Consider the following 27,837-nt stretch of genomic DNA (forward strand, 5'->3'; position numbering starts at 1 on the left):
AGCTTATCAACACGGATAATATTATTTTGGTCACAAGTCTACAGCCCTTCAATAATTTGCAAATATTTGAAGTAGAAAAAAAATCAAATGCATTATATAAACACTGCTTTTGGATCAGGATATAAAATTTTATTTTGACAACTTTACCATTATTTATTGTAATATATTTAGGGTTTTTTCCTTATTTAAATAATTCGTGGACTATTTGTTGAATTTGGCTCCCAAACTAATTCCCTAAAAATTATTTTAGACAGCATGTAAATAAAACCTTCAAGTTAGAACAATTTATGATGATTTTAGAAATTCGAAGAACTGCATTAAAAAAAATTACATGATTAAATAGCTAAATCAGAATTCGTGCAGTTCACGAATTTTTAAAATTTTGTATTCATTAAAATCAGTAGAAACCAGATAGAAATGCGGTTTCTCAGTCAAAGTCTACGTTTGAATCATAAGTCTTCAAACTATTGTGTGAAAGGAAAAATGTGGTCCTTTAGGATTATATATTGAGTCTGTGTTGTTTTAAATATCAATATATAACTTGGAATTGGTTGCACTTGAAGTCAATGAGAAACAGTTTGGACATGATGAGGAGAGAGAGAACATTGTTGGTGGTACTGCTACTTATTCTATTCCACCATATTTCTGCTACCAAACAACACCTTTGTCCCCCTTCTTCCTGTGGCTACATCACCCACATCACTTATCCATTTCGATTACAAGCCGACCCAGAGAATTGTGGTGACGAAAGGTACGAACTTGGTTGTGAGAATAATGTTACTGTGTTGTATCTGAACTCTACACAATACCATGTTCAAGCAATCAACTACCACAACTACACCGTCAGAGTGGTTGACCCTGCTCTTCAACACCACAACTGCTCCTCCCTTCCTCTTCGTTCTCTCTCCCGCTCCAATTTCTCTGATACTTACACTTACTCCACGGATCCATACCAGGCCGGTCTAGATCCGGATTGTAATTGGGAATATCTGAGTTTCGAGCATATAGTGTTTCTGAACTGTAACCATTCGGTGAGAGAGAATGGGAAGTATGTGGAGAGTGGTGAGTGCGTGAAGTGGGACTCAAAAGGCTATGCATATGCAGTTGGTGGAGACCTAAAAGCTGAGGACTTAGAAGTTGGGTGTTACATGAAGCTTGTTGCTCCCACATCGTTCAGGACTTTCAATAAGCATTCATACGCTGCCATTCACAGGGCTCTCGCCTATGGATTTGAGATCTCTTGGATAAACCTCGCCTGTCAGAATCATTGTCCTCATGAATTTTGCTATTTCAACTCTTCTAGCCAGACGCTTGTTTGCGATCCATTTGGTGCGTCGTATATTATTAACTTCGTCTACTTTTCGTGCTAAATTAAATTAATATTTTATTTAATTAAAGCATAATTTGTTTATATTTTTTTATCTTTATTTGATACTCGTTTTTTTTTATAGGAGGCACACAATTAGTAATTTCTACCTATGTGAATTTATTGTGATCATCCCTTGAAAAAATTAAAATGTTTTGATCCTTTTAACTTGCCACATTTTATTCTATTCCATTGCTTTACCCATTCACTTCACTTTCTATAATAACAATCTTTGTACGATTATTCTAATTTTGTCTACTTTTCATGTTAAATTAAATCATTTATGTTTTTTATTTCTTTAATTGATACTCGATTGGCTTCAATTAACATTTTATATAATTATACGTTTTCAAATTAGTAGGAAAATCATATTTCATCCACTTTTTGAGAATTTTTTGAAATAAAGTTTGAATGATTTATGTTAATAATTCAACCAACTTTTAGAAAGAAATATAATATTTTTTATCTTTTATATTTTACATGCATTTATAAGAACTTCTGCATTAAATTAACATTTATTATTTTAAAATAAATAAAAAGTTGTTAAACTTGTTTACCGCTATTACCTTTTCATATGAAAACGGTCTTTTTATTAATAACGATGTTTTCTTTCATTTCAGCGTTCTATGGTGGAATACTGGAAGCGATATTAGTCTGGTTAACTGGTAAGATCTTATCATCTTAATTTTTCAATACTTTAATTACAAGAATAGAGCATTTAACAATGATTAAGATAGACTTTTTAACAGTAGTTTTAAAATTATCATTAATAGAAATGCTATTAAAATAATAGAACATTTGATAACGGTTAAAGATACCATCGTCTGTATATTTTTCAAAAGATTTCCAACCACTTTCGACTACAATCGTCTTTTACTTCTGAAAAATTTCACCTCTATCAATAATGATGGTTGTGTTTTGATCTCTTGTTAAAAGTAATATATGATCTTAATTTAGCTGTTACTTACCAGAATACTGGAAACGCTATTAGACTGTTTCGCTGATAAGATCTTATCATCTTAATTTCTCAATGCTTTAATTACAAGAGTAGAGCTTTTACCAATGATTAAAATAGACTTTTAATAATAATTTTAAAATTATCATTAATAGAAATGTTATTAAAATAATAGAACATTTGGCCACGGTTAAAGATACAATCGTCTGTATATTTTTCTTAATATTTGTTCTCAATTGATTAGGGATAAAATATACAGATTTTCTTATCTAAATTTGTTTAAATTATTTTTATTGTATAGTAAAATGAATAAAAGTATGAGTAATATTTAATATTTTTAAATTTAATGCAGAGAGGTATGTATATACATCAATGATCAAAGTTGTCTATGTTTTAAATTAATAAGACATTATTAGGTAATTAAAAAAAATTATTTATATTATTTTCTTTAATCATTTGTTACATTTCACTAAAAACAATTCTTCTTTTACTATTACATTGTTTAGCATTCTCTCGCAAGACCTATTCGATGTCTATTAAATTCACTAAATTTTTTAGAATACTTTATCTTTTATTTGTAACTTCAATTACACATTTTTTTTTTCTTTTGATTTTCTTCATATGAATTACGTTTTAAAAAACGCAAAACCTCCACTTCATAGAATTAAATTGTGTGAATCCGTGGTTTATAAGATAAACTAAAAAATTTATCTTTCCTTTTATTTTTTATTTTTTAAAATTTCATTTCATTTTAAGAGTTCTTAATTTTTATTCTCTCATTCAATGATTGAACTCGTTATAAATCTATTAAATTCACTCAAATTATTGAGGTGCTTTCACTCTTAACATTTAAAAATATTAAATATTAGTTATCATGAAATTTCAGGATATATATGATTGTTATTTAATATTGTTCATGCTAGACATTAAATTTACTCTCTCTTTTTTTCTAATGTTACTAAATAAATGGATATGTAAAGTTTAGATTTTATTAATGAAAATTTTCTTTAAACAAATAGTTTACTATATTACATTATCAATGTAATTACTCAAGAAAAGAAATCCTTGCAGGTATTTCCATTTATGCTTCAATGGTATGGGCCTACAAAATTTTTTTTGGATTGCCATTCTTAATTGTGATTTTCATATGTAAATGGAGGAAAAGACATACATCAATGTATGAAAATATTGAAAATTACCTTGAACAAAATCACTTAACACCTATCAGATACTCATACAAGGAAATTAAGAAGATGATTGAAGGTTTCAAAGAAAAGTTAGGTGAAGGAGGATTTGGCTCTGTGTTTAAGGCAAAGTTAAGGAGCGGGCCTTTTGTGGCAATCAAAATGTTAGGTAAAGCCAAAGGAAATGGACAAGATTTTACCAATGAAGTCGCAACTATTGGAAGAATACATCACCAAAATGTGGTAAAATTAATTGGATTTTGTGTTAGTGGCTCAAAGCGCGCTCTTGTTTATGAATTCATGCCCAATGGATCTCTTGATAAATTTATATTTTCAAGAAATGAAAATATAGATTTTAGTTATGAAAAAATATATAAGATATCGATTGGAGTAGCTCGTGGAATTGCTTATCTCCATCATGGGTGTGAGATGCAGATTTTGCATTTTGATATCAAACCCCATAACATCTTATTGGATGAAAACTTCATTCCAAAGGTTTCTGACTTTGGATTAGCAAAGTTATATCCAATAGATAATAGTTTCGTCACGATGACAGCAGTAAGAGGAACCATTGGATATATGGCTCCAGAATTGTTTTACACTAATATTGGAGGAATATCCCACAAAGCTGATGTTTATAGTTTCGGAATGTTATTGATGGAGATGGCAAGCAAGAGGAAGAATCTAAATCCCCATGCAGAACATTCAAGTCAACTTTATTTTCCCATTTGGATCTATAATCATATTGGAGAAGAGGAAGATCTAGATATACAAGATTTGACTGAAGAGGAAAACCTAATAGTAAAAAAAATGATCATAGTTGCACTTTGGTGTATACAGTTAAAACCAAAGGATCGTCCCTCAATGAATAGAGTATTGGAAATGCTTGAAGGAGACATTGAAGATTTAGAAATACCTCCAAAACCTACATTATTTTCTGATGAAATGAGTTAGAGGATCAAACCGTCAGTTCTATCTAAACAATTTTGAAAGAATTCATCTGGTATAAAGGAAATTGCAGGTTGTGGGAAAAAAGAGGTTGAGAATTCGCATTGCATTGGTGAAAAATAAGAAAAAGGAGCAGCAAGTGAAATGTTATATTTGTTGTTCTTTAATTAATGACAAATATGTTTGATGTCCACAATTCTACTACTGCACTTTATTGTACCTGTTATTTGAATAATAGATGTAAATATTTTTTAAATAATATGCTTTTTTATAGTAGTGTACAACTTCTTATTAATCCATGTAAAGTAAATTAATGGAATCATTTGATAAAGTCTATTATTTGAAATGCACTCCATAGACTGTGTGAAGTTAAGCTAGTCAAGATCTAACCATGGTTAACTTTATAATTTGAAGTCATTATTTACTGATAGTTGTAACTAATAAAATTATACTCACACTAGTACAAAATGTGCTTTTAAACTCGCACATTAGACCTCTCTTTACACCAAACCGCTGTCTATCCAGACGCGGTGGCAGTTTCGCAATTAAGGAGACCTTATAGGCCTCGGTTCAAAGAAGACCGGTGCAGAACAGCTCTACCACTTCGGTTTCAAAGGCAACCGGTGCCTAAACATATACTAACTTTCAAGGCTTTTCGTTTGAAATGGTCAGAAAACGTGATACTGCTTCGATTGCACGCAGAACCGAAGCATAAAGACCTGAAACACGCCTGCAACACGTCAAGTCAATATTAATAGGCACCGGTTAGGTTGAAGAACCGAAACAAAAACAATATAGTAATATTACCTCTGTTATATTTTGAACCGAGGCCGTATAGGCCCAGTTCCTTTCTCTTTCTCATTCCAAGTGGGCCTAGTGACCTAATTAAGGGTGAAGCTTCTTTCCCTTAAACGCGCACCAGATCCTCCTCTTTCCCTTGAATGCGCACCAGATCCCTTTCGGAGCAAGCCCAGATCCTCCTCTTTCCCTTGAACGTGCACCAGCAGCGAGGCAGTATAGGCTGAAGCTTCTTTCCTTTCTCTTCTTCCCTTGAACGCGGACGAGCAGCGAGATTGTTGTGATGGAGGTGAGTGGCCAGCGAAGACGTGGAGAGACGCGGCGAGGCGCGGCGAGGTCGCGTCTGATAACGGCGAGGCGCGGCGAGGTCGCGTCTGATAGCGGCGAGGCGCGACGAGGTCACGTCTGATAGCGGCGAGACGCGGCGAGGTCGCGTCTGATAGCGGCAGCGCTTCCGCGAAGGTTCCAACTCCGACTTCTTCGATGGAGACGATTGCACGAGGACGGCGGTGGCGCGTTGCGAGGAAGGCGGCAGCGGAGTGAATCGTTTTTCGATTTGGCATTTTAGGGTTTCTAAAATTTAGAATTAGAGAATTAGGTTTTTCATTTTCAGATTTGGGGTTTTTGTTCTTGTTTTTGTAGCTTAGGGTTTCAACTATTCATCTAATTTTGGGGTTCCAGTTGTGTTATCTGAGTTTGTGAAACAGCGTGGTTATGTTCTCGGATTATTCTCTCCAAGCGCGGGTCTTGTTCATTTTTAACGTTTTTCAGTTTGGGGTTTGAAATTATAATCTAAAATTGAAATCAAAACCGAAGCACGCTAAAGAAAAAAAAAGATCCTACTACCTCGGTTCAGGTTCTAACCGAGGCCGTAGAGACAGATAAAATAACTCGGTTCGGAACCGAGGCAAAGAGTCTACCACTTTTTGAACTCGCCTGAATATGCCTCAGTTTAGGAACCGTTGCCTATGAATGAAATTAACTGGTGTCGTTTTCTCTTACTACACTAGTGTCAACCAATTAACCAATCGACCATAGTAATAATTCATTTTACTAATTAATTCCTTATATTATTTAGAGTTTTATGTGAATGAAATATATTGGGTTTGATATGAATAAAATATATATTAAGTTTGAATGATTAAGACTGAATTGAAAACACTGAAAATGATGTTTGAACAAATTTTGATATATACATATAATTTTGTATTTATTTGAGAGTTGTATTTGCTAAATTGGTTTTGGATAAAACCTTTGCAACGTTTTGTTCAACTAAGTTAAGTAGTCTTTTTGATATTTTAACTCAAGTAAAAGATGTTTGCTCAGTAAAAAATATAAGAAAAAGATTTAAACTTTATTTATTCTATTGAATAAGGAATATAACTCAAATTTTTATTGATTTAAATTTTTTTTTGGGAAAAACAATGAGCTTTTTAATCTATATATTATATATTTCTGTTACTTCTTTTATTGGTTAATAATATATTTTTGCTCACGGATTTGTATCAAATCGAGAATACTGAAATAGGTTAAATCACATGAAAATATTTAAAATACAGAATAATTTTTAATTAGTTAACCATCCAAAACAATATCTTATATTAAAATTTCAAGGTTATGGTGACAAAGTAGCAAGCAATGGTTGAGTAAACGAAACCCCACTTGGGCTGCTGTGTGTGTGCGAGAAGATTGTGGAATATAACAATGTTATTTCTCAAAGTATTAAAATTTAAATAAAAAACAAAATTTTAAAAACATGTGTTAGTCTGTAGAGATCTATGATCGGATATGGATATCGATAAATAAATTTTTCTAAAATTTTGATTTTTATTTAAATTTTATTAATTATTTAATTTAAATTAATATTTTAATATAATTTAATATATTTAAATATATTAAATGCGATTTTTAATATTATTTTATTTTCATTATTTTTACTCTTATTTTAGTTATTATTATTTTTATTTTTTAATAAAACTATTATAAAAATATAAATCATATTTTTATTATTATTAAAATATAATAAATAATTCTATAGTTTTTAATTAAATTAAATATTGATTAAATTTTAAATAAAAGCCAAAACTAATTTTCGATAACAAGTTTTTGAAATTGTTTTTTTATATACAATTTAATAATTGTTTAATCTATTTTAATATTTTAATATAATGTAATATATTTGAATATATTAAGTAAAATTTTATATTTTTATTTTTATTATTTTATTTTTATTTTTATTTTTATTATTTTGTTTTTATTTTTTTAATATAGCTATTATTATAATATAAATCATATTTTAATAAGGGTTAAATATGTTTTTAGTCCCTAAACTATTGGCCGTTTCTGGTTTTCGTCCCTCTTTCAAAATAAGGTACAATTTGGTCCTCATTCTTTTCGAAACGTTCGTTTTAGTCCTTGGAATTTTGGTTTTAGTCCTCATTTGTTGCTAAATGAGGACCAAATTTTTAACCTTACTTTGAAAGAGTAACGAAAACCAGAAACGGCCAATAGTTTAGGGACTAAAAACATATTTAACTCTTTTAATAATTATTAAAATATAAAATTATATTAAATAATATTTAAATTTTAAATTAAATTACAAATATTATTAAGGTGGTGTAAAATGTTTTTAATAAAAAAAAGAAGAAAATAAAAGGATATTTATTAAAATGTCTTTAATAAGAAAGAGAAAAAAGTTAATTTTTAAAAAAGTTGGAGGTGCAGGATGTCAGAAGGTTAAAAATAGAATTTTTGGAAGTGCATGATGAGATGTTGGAGGTGTAGGATGAAACACTCAACTTTTTTTCCATATGAAAGTTGTGTGGATTTATTAAAGGGTGTTGCTCCCTCCACCATCCCAAGTGCTTCTGCACCTCCTCACTAATTTCTTTTATTCCAAAAATACTCTACACCTCCCCACTATTTTTTTTATTCCAAAATTATCTACACCTCCACACTATCCTCAACAATCTTTCTCTTTCTCTCTGCATTAATGGAGCATTCATATGGCTTTTAAACTTGCAAAATATAAAATTCAAAGGAAACTTCAATATTAACGCTTCTACCACTTCCATTTTATAAACTTAAAAGTTAGATGCAAATACAAAATAATAAACATAATAATATTAATAGTAAATAATATATTATTATTATTATTATTATATACTAACTTTATAATGACGAAAGAACTAAATAAATTTCAAATCTTTAACAAATAACTTTTCTTTTATATTTTAAGTATTTAATAATATTTTTATATTATTTATCTAATAAATTAAATACTTTATTCAAGTTCTTTGAGTCAAACATGTCGGTAAGTTAAAACATAATATAATGTTAAAAATTATAGATATTAAATGTAAAAGAAAACACACATATATATAAACATTTTTCTAGAAATTTAGAACAAAATTTTACCATTTATTAAGTAATTTGAAGAAAAATGTATATTAAACAGTGAAAATAAGATTGAATCAAACTTATTTAAGGGAAAATGTAAATAAAATTTTGCAATATATCACAAGTTTAAATCTGAGTCATGTGAATGCTCCATTAATGTAGAAAGAGAAAGATAAAAATTGTTGAATATAGTGGAGAGAGAAAGATAATTTTGACATTCCTACACTTTTCTTTATCATTTGCACCATATCATTATGAAACTCTTTCCTTCCCAAAATTGGGATGTATTATAACTCCATTTGTATAATTAATTGGTTTAACTTATTTACTAAAAAAATTAAATACATTCCCATGTCTTTTAATAAATAAAAAAATTTGTATTAGTATTGGTATAGTTGACGTTAATAGAGTTCGTTTAATGTTAGACACTCACTAACACACAGAAATTGCTATTTACGTTACTAAATTTATAACTATAACATGTAGGCAATAGACATAAAAATATAGGATAACAATTTTGTAAATAAATGATCAATATTTACATCTATAGGTCAAACATAATTTTGTTTAAGAAAACATACAGCGCCATTGAGTCCTTTATTTATATTCATTTCTTTATTCTACACATAGGTCCTTCATGACACACATATCATTCATGTACTTTGTTGAATATGGAGGTGTTCTACGACAATTTGTTTTTAATTATTATCATTAATGTCAGTTACATCAACAAAAATTAAATTAATATTCAAATAGATTTCATTTAATCGGCTCAACTATCTCTAAACTCAATCAATTTTAAAATAAGAACAAGTCATAAACTGTTCTAGTCAAAATCAATTTTAAAATTAGTGATACATATAATTGACCTTAAAATCAACACTAGTGTACATAGTATTAGAGTTCACTATATGATGCTATTTCTTAGTTAATGTCAGCTTTTAATTATTAGCATTAACTTTTGGCTGACACTAAACATTTTTTGTAGGGTAATAAATTACATAATGTTAACACTGCTAGTCTCTTATGTTATAAGTTTTCTTGTATTTTTTCTCTCTCACACATGTGGTAAAATATTGAAAAAAATTATGAACAAAATTTTGTGAGGGTATAGATTTATGGTTCTTTAAGGATTTATTCTAGTGTATGTGTAAACTCTCTATGATACAATAAGAATTTTTTAAAAAATTTATGAGGATATCAAAACTCGTAAAAAACTCTAAAAATAGTAGAAAAAATAAATCCAGAAAGAAATTAGAAAAAAAAAAAGAGAATAAGAGAGTAAGAGAATGAGAGAAAGTTGTGTGTTTTGGAATAACCACAAAAGCACTACTTATAAAGTGATGAATGGCCCAAGATGCAGATCTTGCAGAAGAAACTGCCCAAAACGGCTTCGCTAACTCCCGAGTCTTGTGGGAGGAGAATTGACCAAGGAGAAAGAAAAACGTTCATCTAGCAACGTTTCTCAACTTTTTCCAGAACGACTTTTGCAATACTGTTTATAACAATCTCCCACATATTGCAAAAGATAAAACATTAACTAAAGAGATAGAAAAGAAATATTCTGGATTTCATAAGATATAATGTATTAGAGTTGATATAACAAACTACATAAACTAGTTCTAAATTGAGAAACTTAACACACACTGCAGTTGGTATAACAAGTTATATGAACCAAAGAACTTGACGTGTGTTAGACGTTTATCAATCACAATATTACCCCACAATCCTTACTGTTATCATTGTGATGCACTTACTAGGCCAAGCGTGTGTTCGGTATTCATGGGTGCTCTAGAGATCATACCAAGATCATATGAAAGCTGCCCCACTCAACACTCATATTGGTGATTTCATCAAGTGTATGCTACAAATCATACACCACTTGTAAGGAATATGAAAATCATTAAAAACTTTTTTTAAACTAAAATTCTTTTAGCATATAGAATTTTAATTACAAAGTTTAACCTCTCAATAATGCAGTCTCTAGCACTTTCACACATCAAATTAGTGTTATCAAAACTAACAAGTGTGACTTTGTTTTTACCCATATGGACCTTTTTCATGGGATCTCCAATCACAAAGGTTGGGTTACCATTAATTGTTTGTTTGTAAGTGGCTTAAGTCTCATTCTCCTCAATGTTTCTAACATCATATTTAGACATTAAGTGTACCTACTCAGTCTATGTACTACATATGCAATATCAAGTCTAGAAAAACTCATCAAATTCAATAAGCTTCCAATTATATAAGCATACTAAGGTTGTGATATAAATTCTCCTATAGTTTTCATTAATTTAGAGTTAACATCATAAGGGGTACTCATACGTTTGAAGTCATAATACCCAAACTTCATAAGAAGTTTCTTAATGTATTGTTTTTGGGATAGTAATATACTATCTCCCTTCCTTATGATTTTAACACCTAAAATTACATTGGCTTTGCCCATGTCTTTCATTTCAAAGTTCAATCCTAGGAACAATTTATTTCTAGCAACAATCTCATTGCATGTACCAAAAATTAACATGTCATCCACATATAAACATATTACACAATCACCATTTTCAGATTTAGAGTACACACATTTATTAGCATCACTAGGTGAAAAACCATCACATAGCAATACATTATCATGTTTTTCATGTCATTAGTTTGGTGCTTGTTTCAATCCATATAAGGATTTTAAGAGTTTGCATATTTTATTCTCTTGACCAAGTACAACACACTCTTTAGGTTGAGTCATATAAATTTTCTCCTCCAAATCACCATTCAAAAAGGTAATTTTAACATCCATTTGGTGTATCACTAGCTTATGGATAACTGGTAAGGCTAACAACACTTGAATGGAGGAAATCCTAGTCATAGGGGCAAAGGTATCAAAATAATCTATGTTAGGTTTTTAAGTAAAGTTTTTTGCAACTAATCTTGCCTTATAATTCTCTATAGATCCATTATGGTGATACTTTTTCTTAAAGATCCACTTACAACCTATGGGTTTTTCTCCATTAGGAAAATCTACTAAGGTCAAAATACTATTTTTCTGAATTGATTCAATTTCAGTCCTAATGGGCTTATCCCACTATTTTGCGTCAATAGAACTAATAGCTTCTACAAAGCTAGTTAGATAATTATCAATTATATAAGTATAAAAAGCATTATCAAAGGAAGTTTCCTTCCTCTGTCTTTTACTTCTTAAATTCTCACACAAGGCGTCACTATTATTATTATCAACAGGTTCAGACGTCTCACTAACCTTTAAGGAAAATACAAGTTCAAAAAACTCAACAATTTTCTTCTCCACCATATAATTACTCTCAAGCATATATAAATCTATAGACAACACTATGTTCAACATAGACTAAGAACATGCAAGAAGAGGTTTTAGAGCCTATTTTCCTTTTCTTAGGATTGGGTAACATCACCTTAGCTAGGCACCCCCACACTCTTAGATATTTAAGGTGAGGTTGATAACATTTCCACAACTAATAAAGAGTTTTACCAGTTTTCTTATGAGGTATTATATTTTGTAAAAAACAAGTAGTAAGTAGGGTTTCTCCCTAAAGGTTATCAGGTGCACTAGAACTAATAAACATGACATTCATCATTTCCTTAAGAATTCTATTCTTTCTCTTGGCCACTACATTAGATTCAAGTGAATATGGTAGGGTTACTTCATGGATAATACCTTATTTAACACAAAATTTATTAAACAATACATATTCACCACCTTTATCTGATCTAATCCTCTTAATTTTCTTATTTAGTTGATTTTCTACTTCTTCTTTATATGTTAGAAACACATTGAAGGCTTCCTCTTTATATTTGATTATGTAGACTTTGGTGTACATAGAATAATCGTCTATAAAGGTTACAAAATAACTTTTACAGCCTCTAGACATGGTTTGTTTTAAATCAACTAGATTTGTATAATTAACCCTAACAATTCAGCTTGACGATCTACAGAATAACATGTTTTCTTTGTTAGTTTAGATACTAATCATATGTCACATTTACTAATCCGTTTATCATATATATTAAATAATCTTAGTCCACTAGTACAAAAATCACGTACAACGTTGAATATTTTGGGCTTTTAACGGTGAATTCGCGAACGATGTCATATCAGGAGACGTTGAACTTACGTCGAATTAACGTCGAATTTTGTTAATATACGACGTTAACTTAACGTCAAATTTTGTCAATATTCGACGTTAATCAATTTTTTTTTGTTTTTTTAATTAATTGTGATCCTTTTTTACAATTCTACAAGACTTGAAAAGCAAATAAACAACAAATTTTAGTTTTTAGTATTTTATAAAGCATGAACTATGAACATGTAGTGTAGTATCAACAACAATAAAAAATAATCAACAACAAACAAGTTCAACTAAACAACAACAACAAACAAGTCAACTAAACAACAACAATAAACAAGTCAACTAAACAACAACAACAAACAAGTTCAACAAAAAAAAAGTTTCGTCATACATAAAGTAATTAATTAACATGCATTTGTATCAAATGAAAGAAAGATTACATGTGATGCCCGTCAAACTTCGTTCGAGAAAAGTTTGAGAAGAGAAGAGGGTATTACGCGCTAAGATAAAGTGAATGAATTTTCAATCTCCCGCTCAAATTTTTATTGAATTCACTAACCTTTTGACGTCGAATTTATAAGTCATTCGACGTTTTATATTCTTTTATGTCGAATTACAATTCTAAATGACATTTAATAATTGCATTTATTTACAAAAATGCCACCACTCGTTTTTAACGTTGGTTATTCAGTGGTTGGACGTTGAACGCGTGACATTATACGTTGTTTTTGTACTAGTGGTCGTTGTAATTTTATAACATATGAGGAATTCGCATGTCCTAATCTAGCATGTCATTTGTCATATGAATAAACAATATAAGCAGAAGAACAAGATTTATTAATATTTTCAAAAAATTTGAGTACAAAGAAACGTTGATCACAATATTCCTTCCCCACAAAAACATTATCTTTTGCTATTACAATCTTGTTAGACTTGAATGACACTTTAACCCCCATTTTTTCCAATAGTGCTACAAAGATTAAATTAGTTCTGATTGATGGCACGTGTAGTACATCATTCAAGGCTAGAGTGTTTCCAAATATGAGCTTGAGAAGAACTTTCCCTTTTCCCAGCACACGAGTTGTCTTGGAATCACCAAGGTAAACATGTTCTTCTCCACTCCCTACACTAGTGTAGGAGGTAAAGGAACTTTTATTTGCGTAGACATGTCTGGTATCACCAAAGTCTACCACTTACTTGCTCACATTGGTCATCAAATTTACTTAAAACGACCATAGTAATAATATCATGTCCTTCATCTATATTTACTTTAGGAGGATCGTCATTTCTTGTTCTACGTCTGCATTGTGGTGCGTCTGACTTTCCACACATGAAGCAATTTCCTTTCTTTTTAGAAGTGGGGTTAGATCCGTTAGGGTGAGATTTTTGAAAATTATTTTTTCTTTTATGATCAGATTTGTGTTCATATCCTTTTGGAGCATATATGTCTTTTATCATATTTGCTTTTGCAAACAAAGCTTTGGCCCTTACAGTAGCACACTCTTTTCTATTGGTATTTTCAATAATTATGTCTATGATGAGCTTCCTTATAGAAACAATACACATAACATAAATAATTAAAAAGTGCACTAAGTAAAGTATGTCGGGATACCTTGTTTGCATGAATCTAATATTCAACTTGTTTTGAATTTGAAGTGAGACTAAAGTCAGGTTTTGGAGATGAAAGAGCAAAAGAAACTTTGTAGATGTATAAAAGGATAGACACACGTTCTTGCCAATGCTAGAAATTCTTATCAGAGAAGACTTCGATTTTTGACACATCTGGAAAAGGTTTTGCGAAGACCATCTGAGTTTTAGAAACAATGATTTGACTCTGTAGGTTTGCGATGTTGGTGTCAGCCATAAGTCCTTAAGATTATTGTAAAATGTTGACAACAATCACGAACAAAATTTTCTGAGGCGTGTAGATCTATTGTCCTTAAGAATTTATTCATGGTGTGTTGTGCAATCCCCCAAAATACAACATGAACTTTCCAAAAAATTTCTGAGATATCAAAATTAGCAAAAAAAACTCTAAAAAGAGTAAAAATAACAAACCCAAAATATAAAAAAAAGCTGTAGTATACGAAATCATATTAGTGAATGATTTCATAATAATATAATGATTTAATTAATAATTTAATTCTTATATTTAGATTGAGATCAATGATTATTTTTTTATATTTAATTTAATTCCTATATTTATTAAAATTGATTTAATACGGTCTCATTTATTAATATAGTTAAATTGGCTAACGATAGGGGGAAACTTAAAACATAATTGAAAGGGGTGGGTATTTGTTTGCTAAGGTGGAAGTTTTCTTTTTTTAGGATAGATTTTAACCTCTTTCTTTAATCTTATCTCCTTTTTTTCAGATTCATATCCCAAACTGTAAAAATGAAAAACTCCAATTGCATCTCCAATAACACCAATGAAAAAATTGAATCTACTGTCCAAAACATCATAAATCTCATAAAGTTATTAGGATAAACTTAAATGTAAGAGAAGTAAATGGATTATTTATTTGTTTAGGAGATTTGTCAGTTTTGGAGTACAAGGGTAAGTAGTTTAATGCAGGGAGTATTAGGCAATAATAGGTAATAATGGAGTCTCAGTGGTAGAGTTTATGGATTGGAGATGAAAAGTCAAATGCAAGTCTATAAACTATAAGTGTCTAATTGAGATACAATGTACGACACACAGAAGCAAATTCAAATAATTCTAAGTGAGTTTCATTTTACTAACAAATTGACATCATAACTTGAGAGTCGTTCGAATGAAAAGACCTAGAGAAAACTTGAGCATTAGAGTTTTTGAAAAAGAAAGAGTGAGAGATAGCCAACCTTGTTAACCATGTGTCACTACCTCAATTGACAAAGAAAGTCAACTTTTATAATTGGAATATGCAGATGAAGACTCTTTTTGGATCTCAAGATGTGTGAGATGTAGTTGAGAATGGTACAAAGAGCTAGCAGAAAATAAGAACAAACAATTGCCCAAGTTGTTGCATTAAGAAAAACACGAATGAGGGATAAATTAGTTTTGCATATATTATTATACCGAACTGTGGACAAATCTGTCTCAACCATTACCAACGAACTCATCGAAGGATATATACTTTGGTAATTATTATCCTTTGGTTATTACCGATGATCAATATCCGTCAATAGTTGGTATCGACACAGTTTTTATCAACAGATATAAGTCATTGAGAATTCATTGATAATTATCATTACTGACAAATTTTGATTCTTTTCGACGGATTGGTAATGCCATATTTTTTAGTGTAGTTAATTTGTTATATGCACATGATAGTTAATACAATTTACTTAAATATATTATCTTCAACCGGCTTATATACTTGCTTTAGAGATTTTTCTTTTGCAATCTTGCATACGGAAGGAATGCGTACAATATCAAATTTAAGTTTGTCTTTTAATATACTGAATGGATTTTTTTTCTCTAAAATTAATACATTATTCCATTCTAAATTTAGTATGTAATGAAATTGTTCTTTACCTATCATGATGTTTATTTACCCAAAAAAAAGTGTTGTTACAAGAATTTCCCAACTTATCATCATGACATGGGCTTGCAAAATTGTGTTTGGGGTGCCACTGATTGTTGCACTTGTGATATGTAAATGGAGGAAAAAGACGTGCATCAATGTTTGAAAATATTGAAAATTACCTTGAACGCAATCAGTTAGCACCTATCAGATACTCATACAAGGAAATTAAGAGGATGACAAAAAGTTTCAAAGAGAAGTTAGGTGAAGGAGGATTTGGCTCTGTGTTTAAGGGAAAGTTGCGCAGTGGACCTTCTGTGGCAATAAAAATGTTAGCCAGATCCAAAGGAAATGGACAAGATTTTATCAATGAAGTTGCAACCATTGGAAGAATACATCATCAAAATGTGATACAATTAATTGGATTTTGTGTTAGTGGCTCAAAGCGCACTCTTGTGTATGAATTGATGTCCAATGGTTCTCTTGATAAACTTATATTTTCAAAAGAAGGAAGTGCACAATTAAGCTATGAAAAGATATACAATATATCAGTTGGAGTGGCTCGTGGGATTTCTTATCTTCATCATGGATGTGAGATGAAGATTTTGCATTTTGATATCAAACCACATAACATCTTACTAGATGAAAACTTTATCCCAAAGATTTCCGACTTTGGATTGGCAAAGTTATATCCAGTAGAAAATAGCATTGTCTCAGTGACTGCAGCAAGAGGAACCATTGGATATACGACACCAGAATTGTTCTACAATAATGTTGGAGGAATTTCCCATAAGGCTGATGTTTATAGCTTTGGAATGCTTTTGATGGAGATGGCAAGCAAGAGGAAGAACCTAAATCCCCATGCGGATAGATCAAGTCAAATTTACTTTCCATTTTGGATCTATGATCGTATTAGAGAAGAGGAAGATATAGATATACAAGATTTCACTGAAGAGGAAAAGAAAATAGTAAAGAAGATGATCATAGTTGCACTTTGGTGTATACAATTGAAACCAAATAATCGTCCCTCAATGAATAGAGTGGTAGAAATGCTTGAAGGAAATATTGACGACCTGGAAATACCTCCAAAATCTACTTTATATCCTGATGAAATGAATATAGATGATCAAACAATAAACTCAGAGTACACAAACTTCGACACATTCTCTTAAGTAATTCATGTAAGCTGCAACTATGCAGCTAATCCTTTAATGAAGCATGCTATTTGACAATTCATAATAAAGTTCTATTGTGCATATTCAACATTATTATTTTAAGTAGAAGTTCGTCTATAATATTCTTTACTTGCTTTTCCTTATTAACTATTTTACATCTCAAGAGTTAGAAAAAAAGCCAACTAAATTTATTCTTTTTTATCAAAGTTTCCAAATAAGGAATCGTTAACTCATTCTATTTGAATACATGACAACATTCTACAATTTTAATGTAAGACAATACTTGTTTTTTTCTATTTTTCATGTATGTCGTATTGGTATATTTTTTTTAATTGCCTAAGAGTAATATTTAGTAAGGTTTTATCCATATAATATGCATTTAAATGGTTTTTTTTGAAGAAAATAGAAAATTTAAATTATTTTATGACAACTTTGTTTTTAATTGAAGAGTTTATTTTGATGATAAACTAAATGTTTTTATATATTACTACTGAAAATAAAATGAATCAATGACCTCAATAAGGTTATGTAAGTCGTACGAAACTTTGTCATAAAAACATATTTTTTTATAAATAAAGCTAAATTTTATGTTTGGGTCAATTTTAAGGATGTAAGTTTGAGTAGTGTACCAATTATTACTTGTGGTAATACAAATATTGTTCATAAATATTGGAATTGTTGAATATCAATTTTCTAATGATAATTAAGTTTGAAATATCTAAAAATCATGATAATAATGATTAATTATAAAATTAACAAAATTCAAAAAATAACTACAGGAGGAAATTTAATTATTATAAAAGCGTTAGTGTTAGAGAATTAACTTTTTATTGTGTCTTACATGTTCTTATTCTTTTCCATTCGTGCAAGTATTACAAGTACCTTTTAATTTAATCAAGAGTTGTTTACTCCTAATTTCTTAAATGATAAAGTTGTTCATTCAATCCATTTGATTCTCAACTTAATGTTTACTGTTTATACTCTCCAAAATCATAATTTTTGCTCCTAAAACATTTATGTACACTAAATAACACAAAACTAAAATAAAAACAATTTATGATAAAAACAAAACCAAATATTTAATACAATTGTGTATGCAAATAAACTAATTGATCATACATATATACACAATTTAAACACATATCACCTACAAGTTGTTTAAATTTGTAAATTAAACTCAAAAGTAATTAAAAAATAGGGACCAATGCCTGAGTGACTAAAATACTTTAGTCATTGGATAGTTTGAAATTATAGGAAGTAAGTTATAAAATATAAATTGGGAAAATATAAGAAAAAAAAAATACATATTTATCGGCTTAACTTATAAAATAAAAAACAAAAAGTTCTTTAAAGTTTTAATAGATCTAAGGACTCTCTATCTTTAAAATTATTTAAATACAGACTAATTTTAGTTCAAGGAAGTAATATTTCAATTAATTTAAAATTGTAAGAACTAAACAATAATTTAGTATTTTAAATATTTTAATTTATAGAAACTAAAGTATACTAATCTTATGAAGATTAATTTTTAGGAAAGTTATACGTTGGTTGTTGAATATAATGAAAACTATGTATCTGATTAATTTTTCTTGTATATACATATAAAGCACTTTATTTATAATAGAAGAAATATGGACTAAGCCCAAAATAATAATAAAAAATAATAATAAACTAACTAAATATAAAAGATAAAGATAATCTTTCTAACACTTCTCCTTAAGTTGATACATACAAATTGTATGTATAAAGCTTGTTGCTAATATAATCAATAAAGTTGCTAATATAATCAATAAAGACTTAGTGAAAATATCTCTTTCTACACTAGAGTGTCACCAAATTATATTAAGAATTTGTAAAGACGACATAGAAGACGAAATACCAACCCAGAAGACTCTCTTGGATAACAAATATTGGAGGTTACTTTATATAAATCTCTTTTTGCAAATAGTCGTTGAGGAATGCATTATTGAGATACAGTTGATAAAGAGTCGAATAAAGGTCGACGAACAACTAACAACAGTTGTGGAAAATGATATTGGATAGTGGTGGACTATTGCAAAACCTCAATTATGATGATTTTGACAAAGAAGATTACCATCACCTGTGAATAATGCCCAACAGTGGCAACCAACAACAAATTGTAGGGACTAGATTTTCATTAGTAACGGATGGTGGCCTGCAATGACTGATAATGATAAACTATAGGAACTAGAGTGTACCACATAGAAACAGACTCTCCTTCACAATAAACGACAGAAATGACACTGCACCAATGATAGACAGTGAAGGTGGAAGATATGGTTCTTCAAAAGAATGGTCTCCTTTATTCATAAAGAACCTAGAAACATACTTCCCACAGAAAATATCGGTGGACAAAGAAAGCGAAAAGTGGACAACAGTGAAAAAGACACTAAGTAACTTTAAAATAATATTTAATTACTTCACCTAATTACGCATCATCTTCCACCATAATTCGTTTAACTTTTTCTAATCCTTAATTGCAACAAAAAAAATTAACTTCTAAGTTTCTCATTATCAATTCTTTGTTTTTATTTAAATTCTACAAAACACTTCTAATTCAATTAAATATAAGTGTTATTCCTTTATAAGAATTATATATAAATTAGAAGCTGTGATTGAGAAATTTTTTTATTTGTTAGAAAACTTAACAAACTTGATTAGAAAAGACGTATAGATATATGTCCGAGCGTATAATTTATAGTAACAAAATTGTAAGGTAAAGTTTGTCTCACATCTTATATCCAATGTATTAATAAAATTACATGACTAAATACTGATTGAGTAAATTTCGTATTTATTAAAATCAGTGGTGGAAACGAGATAAAAACGCGGTTTCTCAGTCAAAGTAAACGTATCACAAGTCATCAGATTATTGTCTAAAAGGAAAATGTGGTCCTCTCTCTCTCTCTCTCTCTCTATATATATATATATACAGTCTGTGTTGTTTTAAATATCATTACCTAACTTTGATTTTTGCACTTCAATTCAGCGAGAAACAATTTGGACATCATGTGGAGAGAGGAAGCATTTTCGGTGATGAGAAAAGAATGAAAATGAAATAAAAAAATCATATTTATTTAATATATGAAGATGATATGGAATTTTAATTCAGAGATAGAGATATAATAATAAAGCACATCTCTTCCCCGTCCTATTAATTAGTTATATGTACATTGTCATTTGACTGCGTCAATTATGTATTTGCATATATAAAATATACAAAGTGATTATGTAAGACAAACCTTTTAAACTCTATTAGAATTTGTGGCTCTATAAAAGCTTATCAACACGGATAATATTCTTTTGGTCACAAATCTACACATGTGGAGGAACTTTTAGCCCTTCAATAATTTGCAAATATTTGAAGTAGAAAACAAAAATCAAATGCATTATATAAACATTGCTTTTGGATCAGGATATTAAATTTTATTTTGATAACTTTTCCATTATTTATTGTAATATATTTAGGGTTTTGTCCTTATTTAAATAAGTCCTGGACTATTTGTTCAATTTGACTCCCAAAACTAATTCCCTACAAATTATTTTAAACAGCAGGTAAATAAGCTTCAAGTTAGAATAATTTAGGATGATTTTAGAAACACGAAGAACTCCATTAAAAAACATTACATGATCAAAAGCCTAATAAGAATTCACGCCCTTGACGAGTATTTAAAAGTTTGTATTCCTTAGGATGAGCTCTGGAAACCAGAAAGACACCCCGTTTCTCTGTCAAAGTTTACGTTTGAAGTACGTTAAGTCTTCAAAGTATTCTCTGAAAGGACAAATGTGGTCCTTTAGGGTTGTATATTGAGTCTGTGTTGTTTTAAATATCAATATATAACTTGGAATTGGTTGCACTTGAATTGAATGAGAAACAGTTTGGACATGATGAGCAGAGAGAGAACATTGTTGGTGGTACTTTTACTTATTCTAATCCACCATATTTGTGCTACCAAGGACCACCAAGAACACCTTTGTCCCCCTTCTTCCTGTGGCTACATCACCAACATCACTTATCCATTTCGATTACAAGGCCACCCAGAGAATTGTGGTGACGAAAGGTACGAGCTTGGTTGTCAGAATAATGTTACTGTGTTGTATCTGAACTCTGCACAATTCCATGTTCAGGCAATCAACTACGACAACTACACCGTGAGAGTGGTTGACCCTGCTCTTCAACACCACAACTGCTCCTCCCTTCCTCTTCGTTCCCTCTCTCGCTCCAATTTCTCTGATACTTACACTGACTCCGCGGATCTATACATAGCCAGTCTATATCTGTATCTAAATGGGGAATCTCTGAGTTTCGAGCATATAGTGTTTCTGAACTGTAACCATTCGGTGAGAGAGAACGGGAAGTATGTGGAGAGTGGTGAGTGCGTGAAGTGGGACTCAAAAGGCTATGCATATGCAGTTGGTGGAGACCTAAAAGCTGAGGACTTAGAAGTTGGGTGTGACGTGAAGCTTGTTGCTCCCACATCGTTCAGGACTTTCAATAGGCATTCATACGCTGCCATTCACAGGGCTCTCGCCTATGGATTTGAGATCTCTTGGATACACCTCGCCTGTCAGAATCATTGTCATAATGAATTTTGCTATTTCAACTCTTCTAGCCAGAACTTTCACTGCTTTTACATGGGAGGTGCGTTATATACTAATTTTGTCTACTTTTCATGTTAAATTAAATTAGTATATTATTAAGTTAAAGCATAATTTTGTTTTCATTTTTAATATCTTTATTTGATACTCGTTTTTATATAGGAGGTACACAATTAGTAATTTCTACCGATGTGAATTTTTTGTTATCATCTCTTAAAATATTTAAAATATGTTTGATCCCTTTAACTTGCCACATTTTTTTGTATTCCATAGCTTACCTATTCACTTCACTTTCTATAATAACAATCTTTGTAAGATTATTCTAATTTTGTATAGTTTTATTCTTAAATTAAATCATTTAGATTTTTTATTTCTTTAATTGATACTCGATTGTCTTCAATTAACATTTTACATAATTATATTCAAGTATTAGGAAAATCATATTTCATCCACTTTTTGAGAATTTTTTGAAACAAAGTTTGAATCATTTATGTTAATAATTCAACGAACTTTTAGAAAGAAATATAATATTTTTATCTTTTATATTTTACATGCATTTATAAGAACTTCTGCATTAAATTAACATTTATTATTTTAAAATAAATGAAAAGCTTTTAAACTTGTTTACCGCTATTAATAACTGTTGAGATAATCAGAATCCTAAAGTTGATGTTTTGTTTCATTTCAGACATAACGGCATTACAATTGTCACCGGTGTTACCTGGTAAGATCTTATCATCTTAATTTCTCAATACTTTAATTACAAGAGGAGTAGAGCTTTTAACAATGATTAAAATAGACTTTTTAACAGTAGTTTTAAAATTATCATTAGTAGAAATGCTATTCAAATAATAGAACATTTGGTCACGGTTAAAGATACAATCGTCTGTCACTAGTAAAAAAACGGGAAACTAACACGTCATATACGCTTCGGTTACACAAAATCCGAAGCGTAAAAGACTATATGCCTCGGTTACAACTTGACCCGAGGTCGAATGGTAATACTGTCTCGGTTAGAAGCAGACCCGAGACCTATACATCTGTCCGAGGATACAACTTTTTTGAAAAAGCGCTATTGCCTCGGGTTACCCAGACGACCGCTGCCTATACAGTTACTACCTATACTCTGAACCTTTTCATATTTTCACACTCGAACAACATCTTATTTCTCGGTGCTCTCCCTTCCCCTCTGTGCTCTCCCATTCTTCCCATTGCCGTGCACAGTCCAGACGACCGCCGCTGCCTCCAGACACCGCTGCCTCCAGACGCCGCTGCCTCCAGACGACCGCCGCTGCAGATCTGCCGCTCCAGATCCGTCGTCGCTGCTGCCGCTCCAAATCCGCCACCGCTCCAGATCTGCCGTTGTCGCTGCTGCCTCAGCCATTCTTCCCCTCCGCGAGTGATTGGAAACCCTAAGGGAGCTTCTTGGTTCTTCTGCTTGTTGTCAAATCTACTCTTGTTCTTCTGCTTCTTCTTCATATCTGGTTTTGGATTTTTAGTTTTGGGATTTTCTGGTTTTGGATTTTCTGGTTTTGGGATTTTCTTGTTGCAGAAAAGCAATTTCACTTGCACCACTCAACCGTCAGAGCCACTTCTCGGGTTGAAGGTTTACACATGATCAATCAACGGCAATGGGAATTCTCTGTGACATGAAAATTGATTTTTGGATCTGAAGAGCACGGTTCCATTGTGTACTAAAATCTGAGAAAAAAAAAATATAATGTTTCGGTTCTTAGATAACCGAGGCATAATTCTGTACTGTTTTATCTCGACATCTGACCAAGACATAAAACGTGTCCTTTTTACCTCGTCCATGTATGCATCGGTTCTACAACCGATGCCTATAAGAAAAACTAACCGGTGTATTTCTTTATTATTGTACTAGTGTGTATACTTTTCTTAATATTTGTTCTGAATTGATTAGGGATAAAAAATAAAGGTGTTCTTATCTAAATTTGTTTAAATTATTTTTATTGTATAGTAAAATGAATAAAAGTATGAGTAATATTTAATATTTTTAAATTTAATGGAGAGAGGTGTGTATATACATCAATGCTCAAAGTTGTCTATGTTTTAAATTAATGAAACATTTTTAATGTATTAGGTAATTAAAAAAATTATTTATATTATTTTCTTTAATCATTTGTTACATTTCACCAAAAAACTCTTCTTTTACTATTACATTGTTTAGCATTCTCTCGCAAGACCTATTCGATGTCTATTAAATTCACTAAATTTTTTAGGATACTTTATCTTTTATTTGTAACTTCAATTATACATTTTTTTTCTTTTGATTTTCTTCATAAGAATTACATTTTAAAAAACGCAAAACCTCCACTTTATAGAATTAAATTGTGTGAATCCGTGGTTTATAAGATAAACTAAAAAATTTATCATTCCTTTTATTTTTTTTAATTTCATTTCATTTGAAGAGTTCTTAATTTTTATTCTCTCATTCAATGATTCAACTCGTTATAAATCTATTAAATTCACTAAAATTCTTGAAGCGCTTTCACTCTTAGCATTTAAAAAATATTAAATATTAGTTATCATGAAATTTCAGGATATATATGATTGTTATTTAATTATGTTTTCAAATATGTATAATTTCTATTTAATTATTATTTAAAAAAATAATAAATATTGTACTTATCATGAAATTTTAAATAATAAATATGTATTCTTTGTTGTGATTTTTCTAAGAAAAACATTTAATTAATATTTAAAACATTGTGAGAATTGGCTACAAATATATTATTATTTGATGAGGTTGAAGATAAGATACAACTTTTATACCTAATTAATAAAAATGAGACGTATACGTTTTTCTTACAAGATAGAGATAAGTATAGCCAGATTCACATTCATCTTATCATATGAAAGTCTTTTAAGTATGTTATTTTAGACCTTGTTTTACGTAAATTTACGTCAAACCTAACACTTGACATAAACCTTTTGTACTTTTCTTAAAAAAAAATTGAACAACCATCACAAAACACCCATAACAATCTTGAATGACAAAATGACAATATAAGGAAATATATAGCACTTACACACTTAGACCCACAAAAACACTAATACAATCGAAGCTTTCATCACGAAACATTCATATTCACCTCAAAAACCCTATAAGCAACAAAGAGAGACATTATTGTTTATGAATTCATGTCGAATTGATCTCTTGATAAAAATATATAATATATCATTTAAAGTGGCTTGTGTGATTGCTTATCTCCATCATGAGTATGAATGCAAATTTTGCATTTTGATATAAAACCCCATAATATGTTATTCGATGAAAACTTTATCTCAAAGGTTTCTAACTTTGGATTAGCAAAGTTATATTCAACAGATAATAACATAGTCACAAAGATGGCAACAAGAGGAACCATTATATGCCTCCATAATTGTTCTACAATAATATTGGAGGAATATCTCATAAAGCTAATGTTTATAGCTTCATAATGTTGTTGATGGAGATGACAAGCAAAAGGAAGAATCTAAATTCCCGTGTAGAAAAAATCAAGTCAACTTTAGTTTTCACTTTGGATTATAATCATATTAGAGAAGAGGAAAATAAAGATATAAAAGATGGGATGTAATATGGGAGGCACTAATTTAGAAAACAAGGACTACAAGATGGGATGTAAGCTAGAAATTCCTTGAAGTGCATAATTTGGTGTTGCTAAGGAAAGATGGTGGCAAGGTGATAGTGGAAGATAGCAAATGGTTGTAAATGTTGATCGAATCACTTGATTCCATAATCAAACAAGTTTATCTTAGGTTTAGGTTAGGAAACAAGGATGTTTTGGTCAAGATAAGTGCATACAATTATCATTACGAGGACAAAGATGCTTTTGAAATAGCTTTAAAAAGAGTGACAACTATTGACACTTTAATAGTAGTAAATAAGCCCATTGAGGCACGGAAAGAAATACATTGAGTGACAACTATTGACACTTTAATTGTTATATTACCAATGAATTTCTCTCCATCCGTAATGTTGTGTTTTCTTGGTATTATTTAATGTTATTTACCTAAGATAAAAAGATTATGATTTGCAGATTTGAGGTATGGAAATACGTTCTAAGGGTTAGAGGAACACAAACTGAAGCTAATTTGCTTTTTCTTTTGACAATCTCATTGAATTAGGTCTTAGCACATATTAATCTTACTGAGAAATTCATTTATAGATGACAATGTCATAATTGAGTTTATTAATAGTTGTTTATGCTAGACATTGAATTTACTTTCTTTGAATGTTAAATGGATATGTAAAGTTTCGATTTATGAATGAAAATTTACTTTTTAACAAATACTTTATTATATTACATTACCAGTGTAACTACACATGTAAAATTTCTTGCAGGCATGCTTACTGGTATGGCCGCTTACAAAATTTTGTTTGGATTGCCATTCTTAATTGTGATTTTCATATGTAAATGGAGGAAAAGACATTCATCAATGTATGAAAATATTGAAAATTACCTTGAACAAAATCACTTAACACCTATCAGATACTCATACAAGGAAATTAAGAAGATGACGGGAAGTTTCAAAGAGAAGTTAGGTGAAGGAGGATTTGGCTCTGTGTTTAAGGCAAAGTTACGGAGCGGACCTTCTGTGGCAATCAAAATGTTAGGTAAAGCCAAAGGAAATGGACAAGATTTTATCAATGAAGTTGCAACTATCGGAAGAATACATCATCAAAATGTGGTACAATTAATTGGATTTTGTGTTAGTGGCTCAAAGCGCGCTCTTGTTTATGAATTCATGCCCAATGGATCTCTTGATAAATTTATATTTTCAGGAAATGAAAATACAGATTTTAGCTATGAAAAAATATATAAGATATCGATTGGAGTAGCTCGTGGAATTGCTTATCTCCATCATGGATGTGAGATGCAGATTTTGCATTTTGATATCAAACCCCATAATATCTTATTGGATGAAAACTTCATCCCAAAGGTTTCTGACTTTGGATTAGCAAAGTTATATCCAATAGATAATAGCTTAGTCACAATGACACAAGCAAGAGGAACCATTGGATATATGGCTCCAGAATTGTTTTACAATAATATTGGAGGAATATCCAACAAAGCTGATGTTTATAGTTTCGGAATGTTGTTGATGGAGATGGCTAGTAAGAGGAAAAATCTAAATCCCAATGCAGAACACTCAAGTCAACTTTACTTTCCCCTTTGGATATATGATCATATTAGAGAAGAGGAAGATATAGATATAAAGGATTTGAGCGAAGAGGAAAAGCTAATAGTAAAGAAAATGATCATAATTGCACTTTGGTGTATACAGTTAAAACCAAAGGATCGTCCCTCAACGAACAGAGTTGTAAAAATGCTTGAAGAAGACATTGAAGATTTGGAAATACCTCCAAAACCTACTTTATATCCTAATGAAATGATTTTAGAGGATCAAACAACCAGTTCTATCTAAACAATTTTGAAAGAATTCATCTAGTAGTGATTGAATAAAGGAAATTGCAGGTTGCGGGATTGCGGGAAAAAAGAGATTGAGAGTTCGCATTGCATATTGGTGAAAAATTAGAAAAGGGAGAAGCAAGTGAAATGTTATATTTGTAGTTCTTTAATTAATGATAAATATGTTTTGATATCTACAATTCTACTACTGCAATTTATTGTACCTGTTATTTGAATAATAGATGTAAATATTTTTTAAATAATATGCTTTCTATAGTAGTGTAGTGCAAACTTCTTATTAATCCATGTAAAGTAAATTAATTGAATCATTTGATAAAGTATATTATTTGA

At 30.2% G+C, this 27,837-nt stretch overlaps 3 protein-coding genes across 3 annotated transcripts; all 3 read left to right on the plus strand.

Moving 5' to 3' along the window:
* The first annotated feature begins 552 nt into the window (after positions 1–552).
* LOC108337281 (rust resistance kinase Lr10) lies at positions 553–4,649 on the plus strand. Its single transcript, XM_017573772.2, has 3 exons — positions 553–1,329; positions 1,987–2,031; positions 3,393–4,649. The coding sequence occupies exons 1-3, from the start codon at positions 567–569 to the stop codon at positions 4,457–4,459; spliced, it is 1,875 nt and encodes a 624-aa protein (XP_017429261.2). The 5' UTR covers positions 553–566; the 3' UTR covers positions 4,460–4,649.
* Positions 4,650–16,362: 11,713 nt separating this feature from the next.
* Positions 16,363–17,425, plus strand: LOC108336974 (rust resistance kinase Lr10-like). The gene has a single exon (XM_052880628.1). The coding sequence runs from the start codon at positions 16,412–16,414 to the stop codon at positions 17,423–17,425; it is 1,014 nt and encodes a 337-aa protein (XP_052736588.1). The 5' UTR covers positions 16,363–16,411.
* A 3,571-nt stretch (positions 17,426–20,996) lies between these two features.
* On the plus strand, positions 20,997–27,746 carry LOC108338659 (rust resistance kinase Lr10). The gene is made up of 3 exons (XM_017575680.2): positions 20,997–22,091; positions 22,737–22,772; positions 26,418–27,746. Exons 1-3 carry the CDS (start codon positions 21,317–21,319, stop codon positions 27,500–27,502), a joined length of 1,896 nt encoding a protein of 631 aa, XP_017431169.1. The 5' UTR covers positions 20,997–21,316; the 3' UTR covers positions 27,503–27,746.
* Positions 27,747–27,837: the final 91 nt, after the last annotated feature.

Source organism: Vigna angularis, chromosome 7 (assembly GCF_016808095.1).
Source record: "Vigna angularis cultivar LongXiaoDou No.4 chromosome 7, ASM1680809v1, whole genome shotgun sequence".
In the NCBI taxonomy this organism is placed as follows: Eukaryota; Viridiplantae; Streptophyta; class Magnoliopsida; order Fabales; family Fabaceae; genus Vigna; species Vigna angularis.

Coding starts and splice junctions, on each gene's coding strand:
- LOC108337281 (XM_017573772.2), top strand. CDS start 567: ATGAGAAACAGTTTGGACATGATGAGGAGAGAGAGAACATTGTTGGTG. Junction 1,330..1,986: donor GCTTGTTTGCGATCCATTTG/GTGCGTCGTATA, acceptor CTTTCATTTCAG/CGTTCTATGGTGGAATACTG. Junction 2,032..3,392: donor GATATTAGTCTGGTTAACTG/GTAAGATCTTAT, acceptor AAATCCTTGCAG/GTATTTCCATTTATGCTTCA.
- LOC108338659 (XM_017575680.2), top strand. CDS start 21,317: ATGAGAAACAGTTTGGACATGATGAGCAGAGAGAGAACATTGTTGGTG. Junction 22,092..22,736: donor TCACTGCTTTTACATGGGAG/GTGCGTTATATA, acceptor GTTTCATTTCAG/ACATAACGGCATTACAATTG. Junction 22,773..26,417: donor ATTGTCACCGGTGTTACCTG/GTAAGATCTTAT, acceptor AATTTCTTGCAG/GCATGCTTACTGGTATGGCC.
- LOC108336974 (XM_052880628.1), top strand. CDS start 16,412: ATGTTTGAAAATATTGAAAATTACCTTGAACGCAATCAGTTAGCACCT.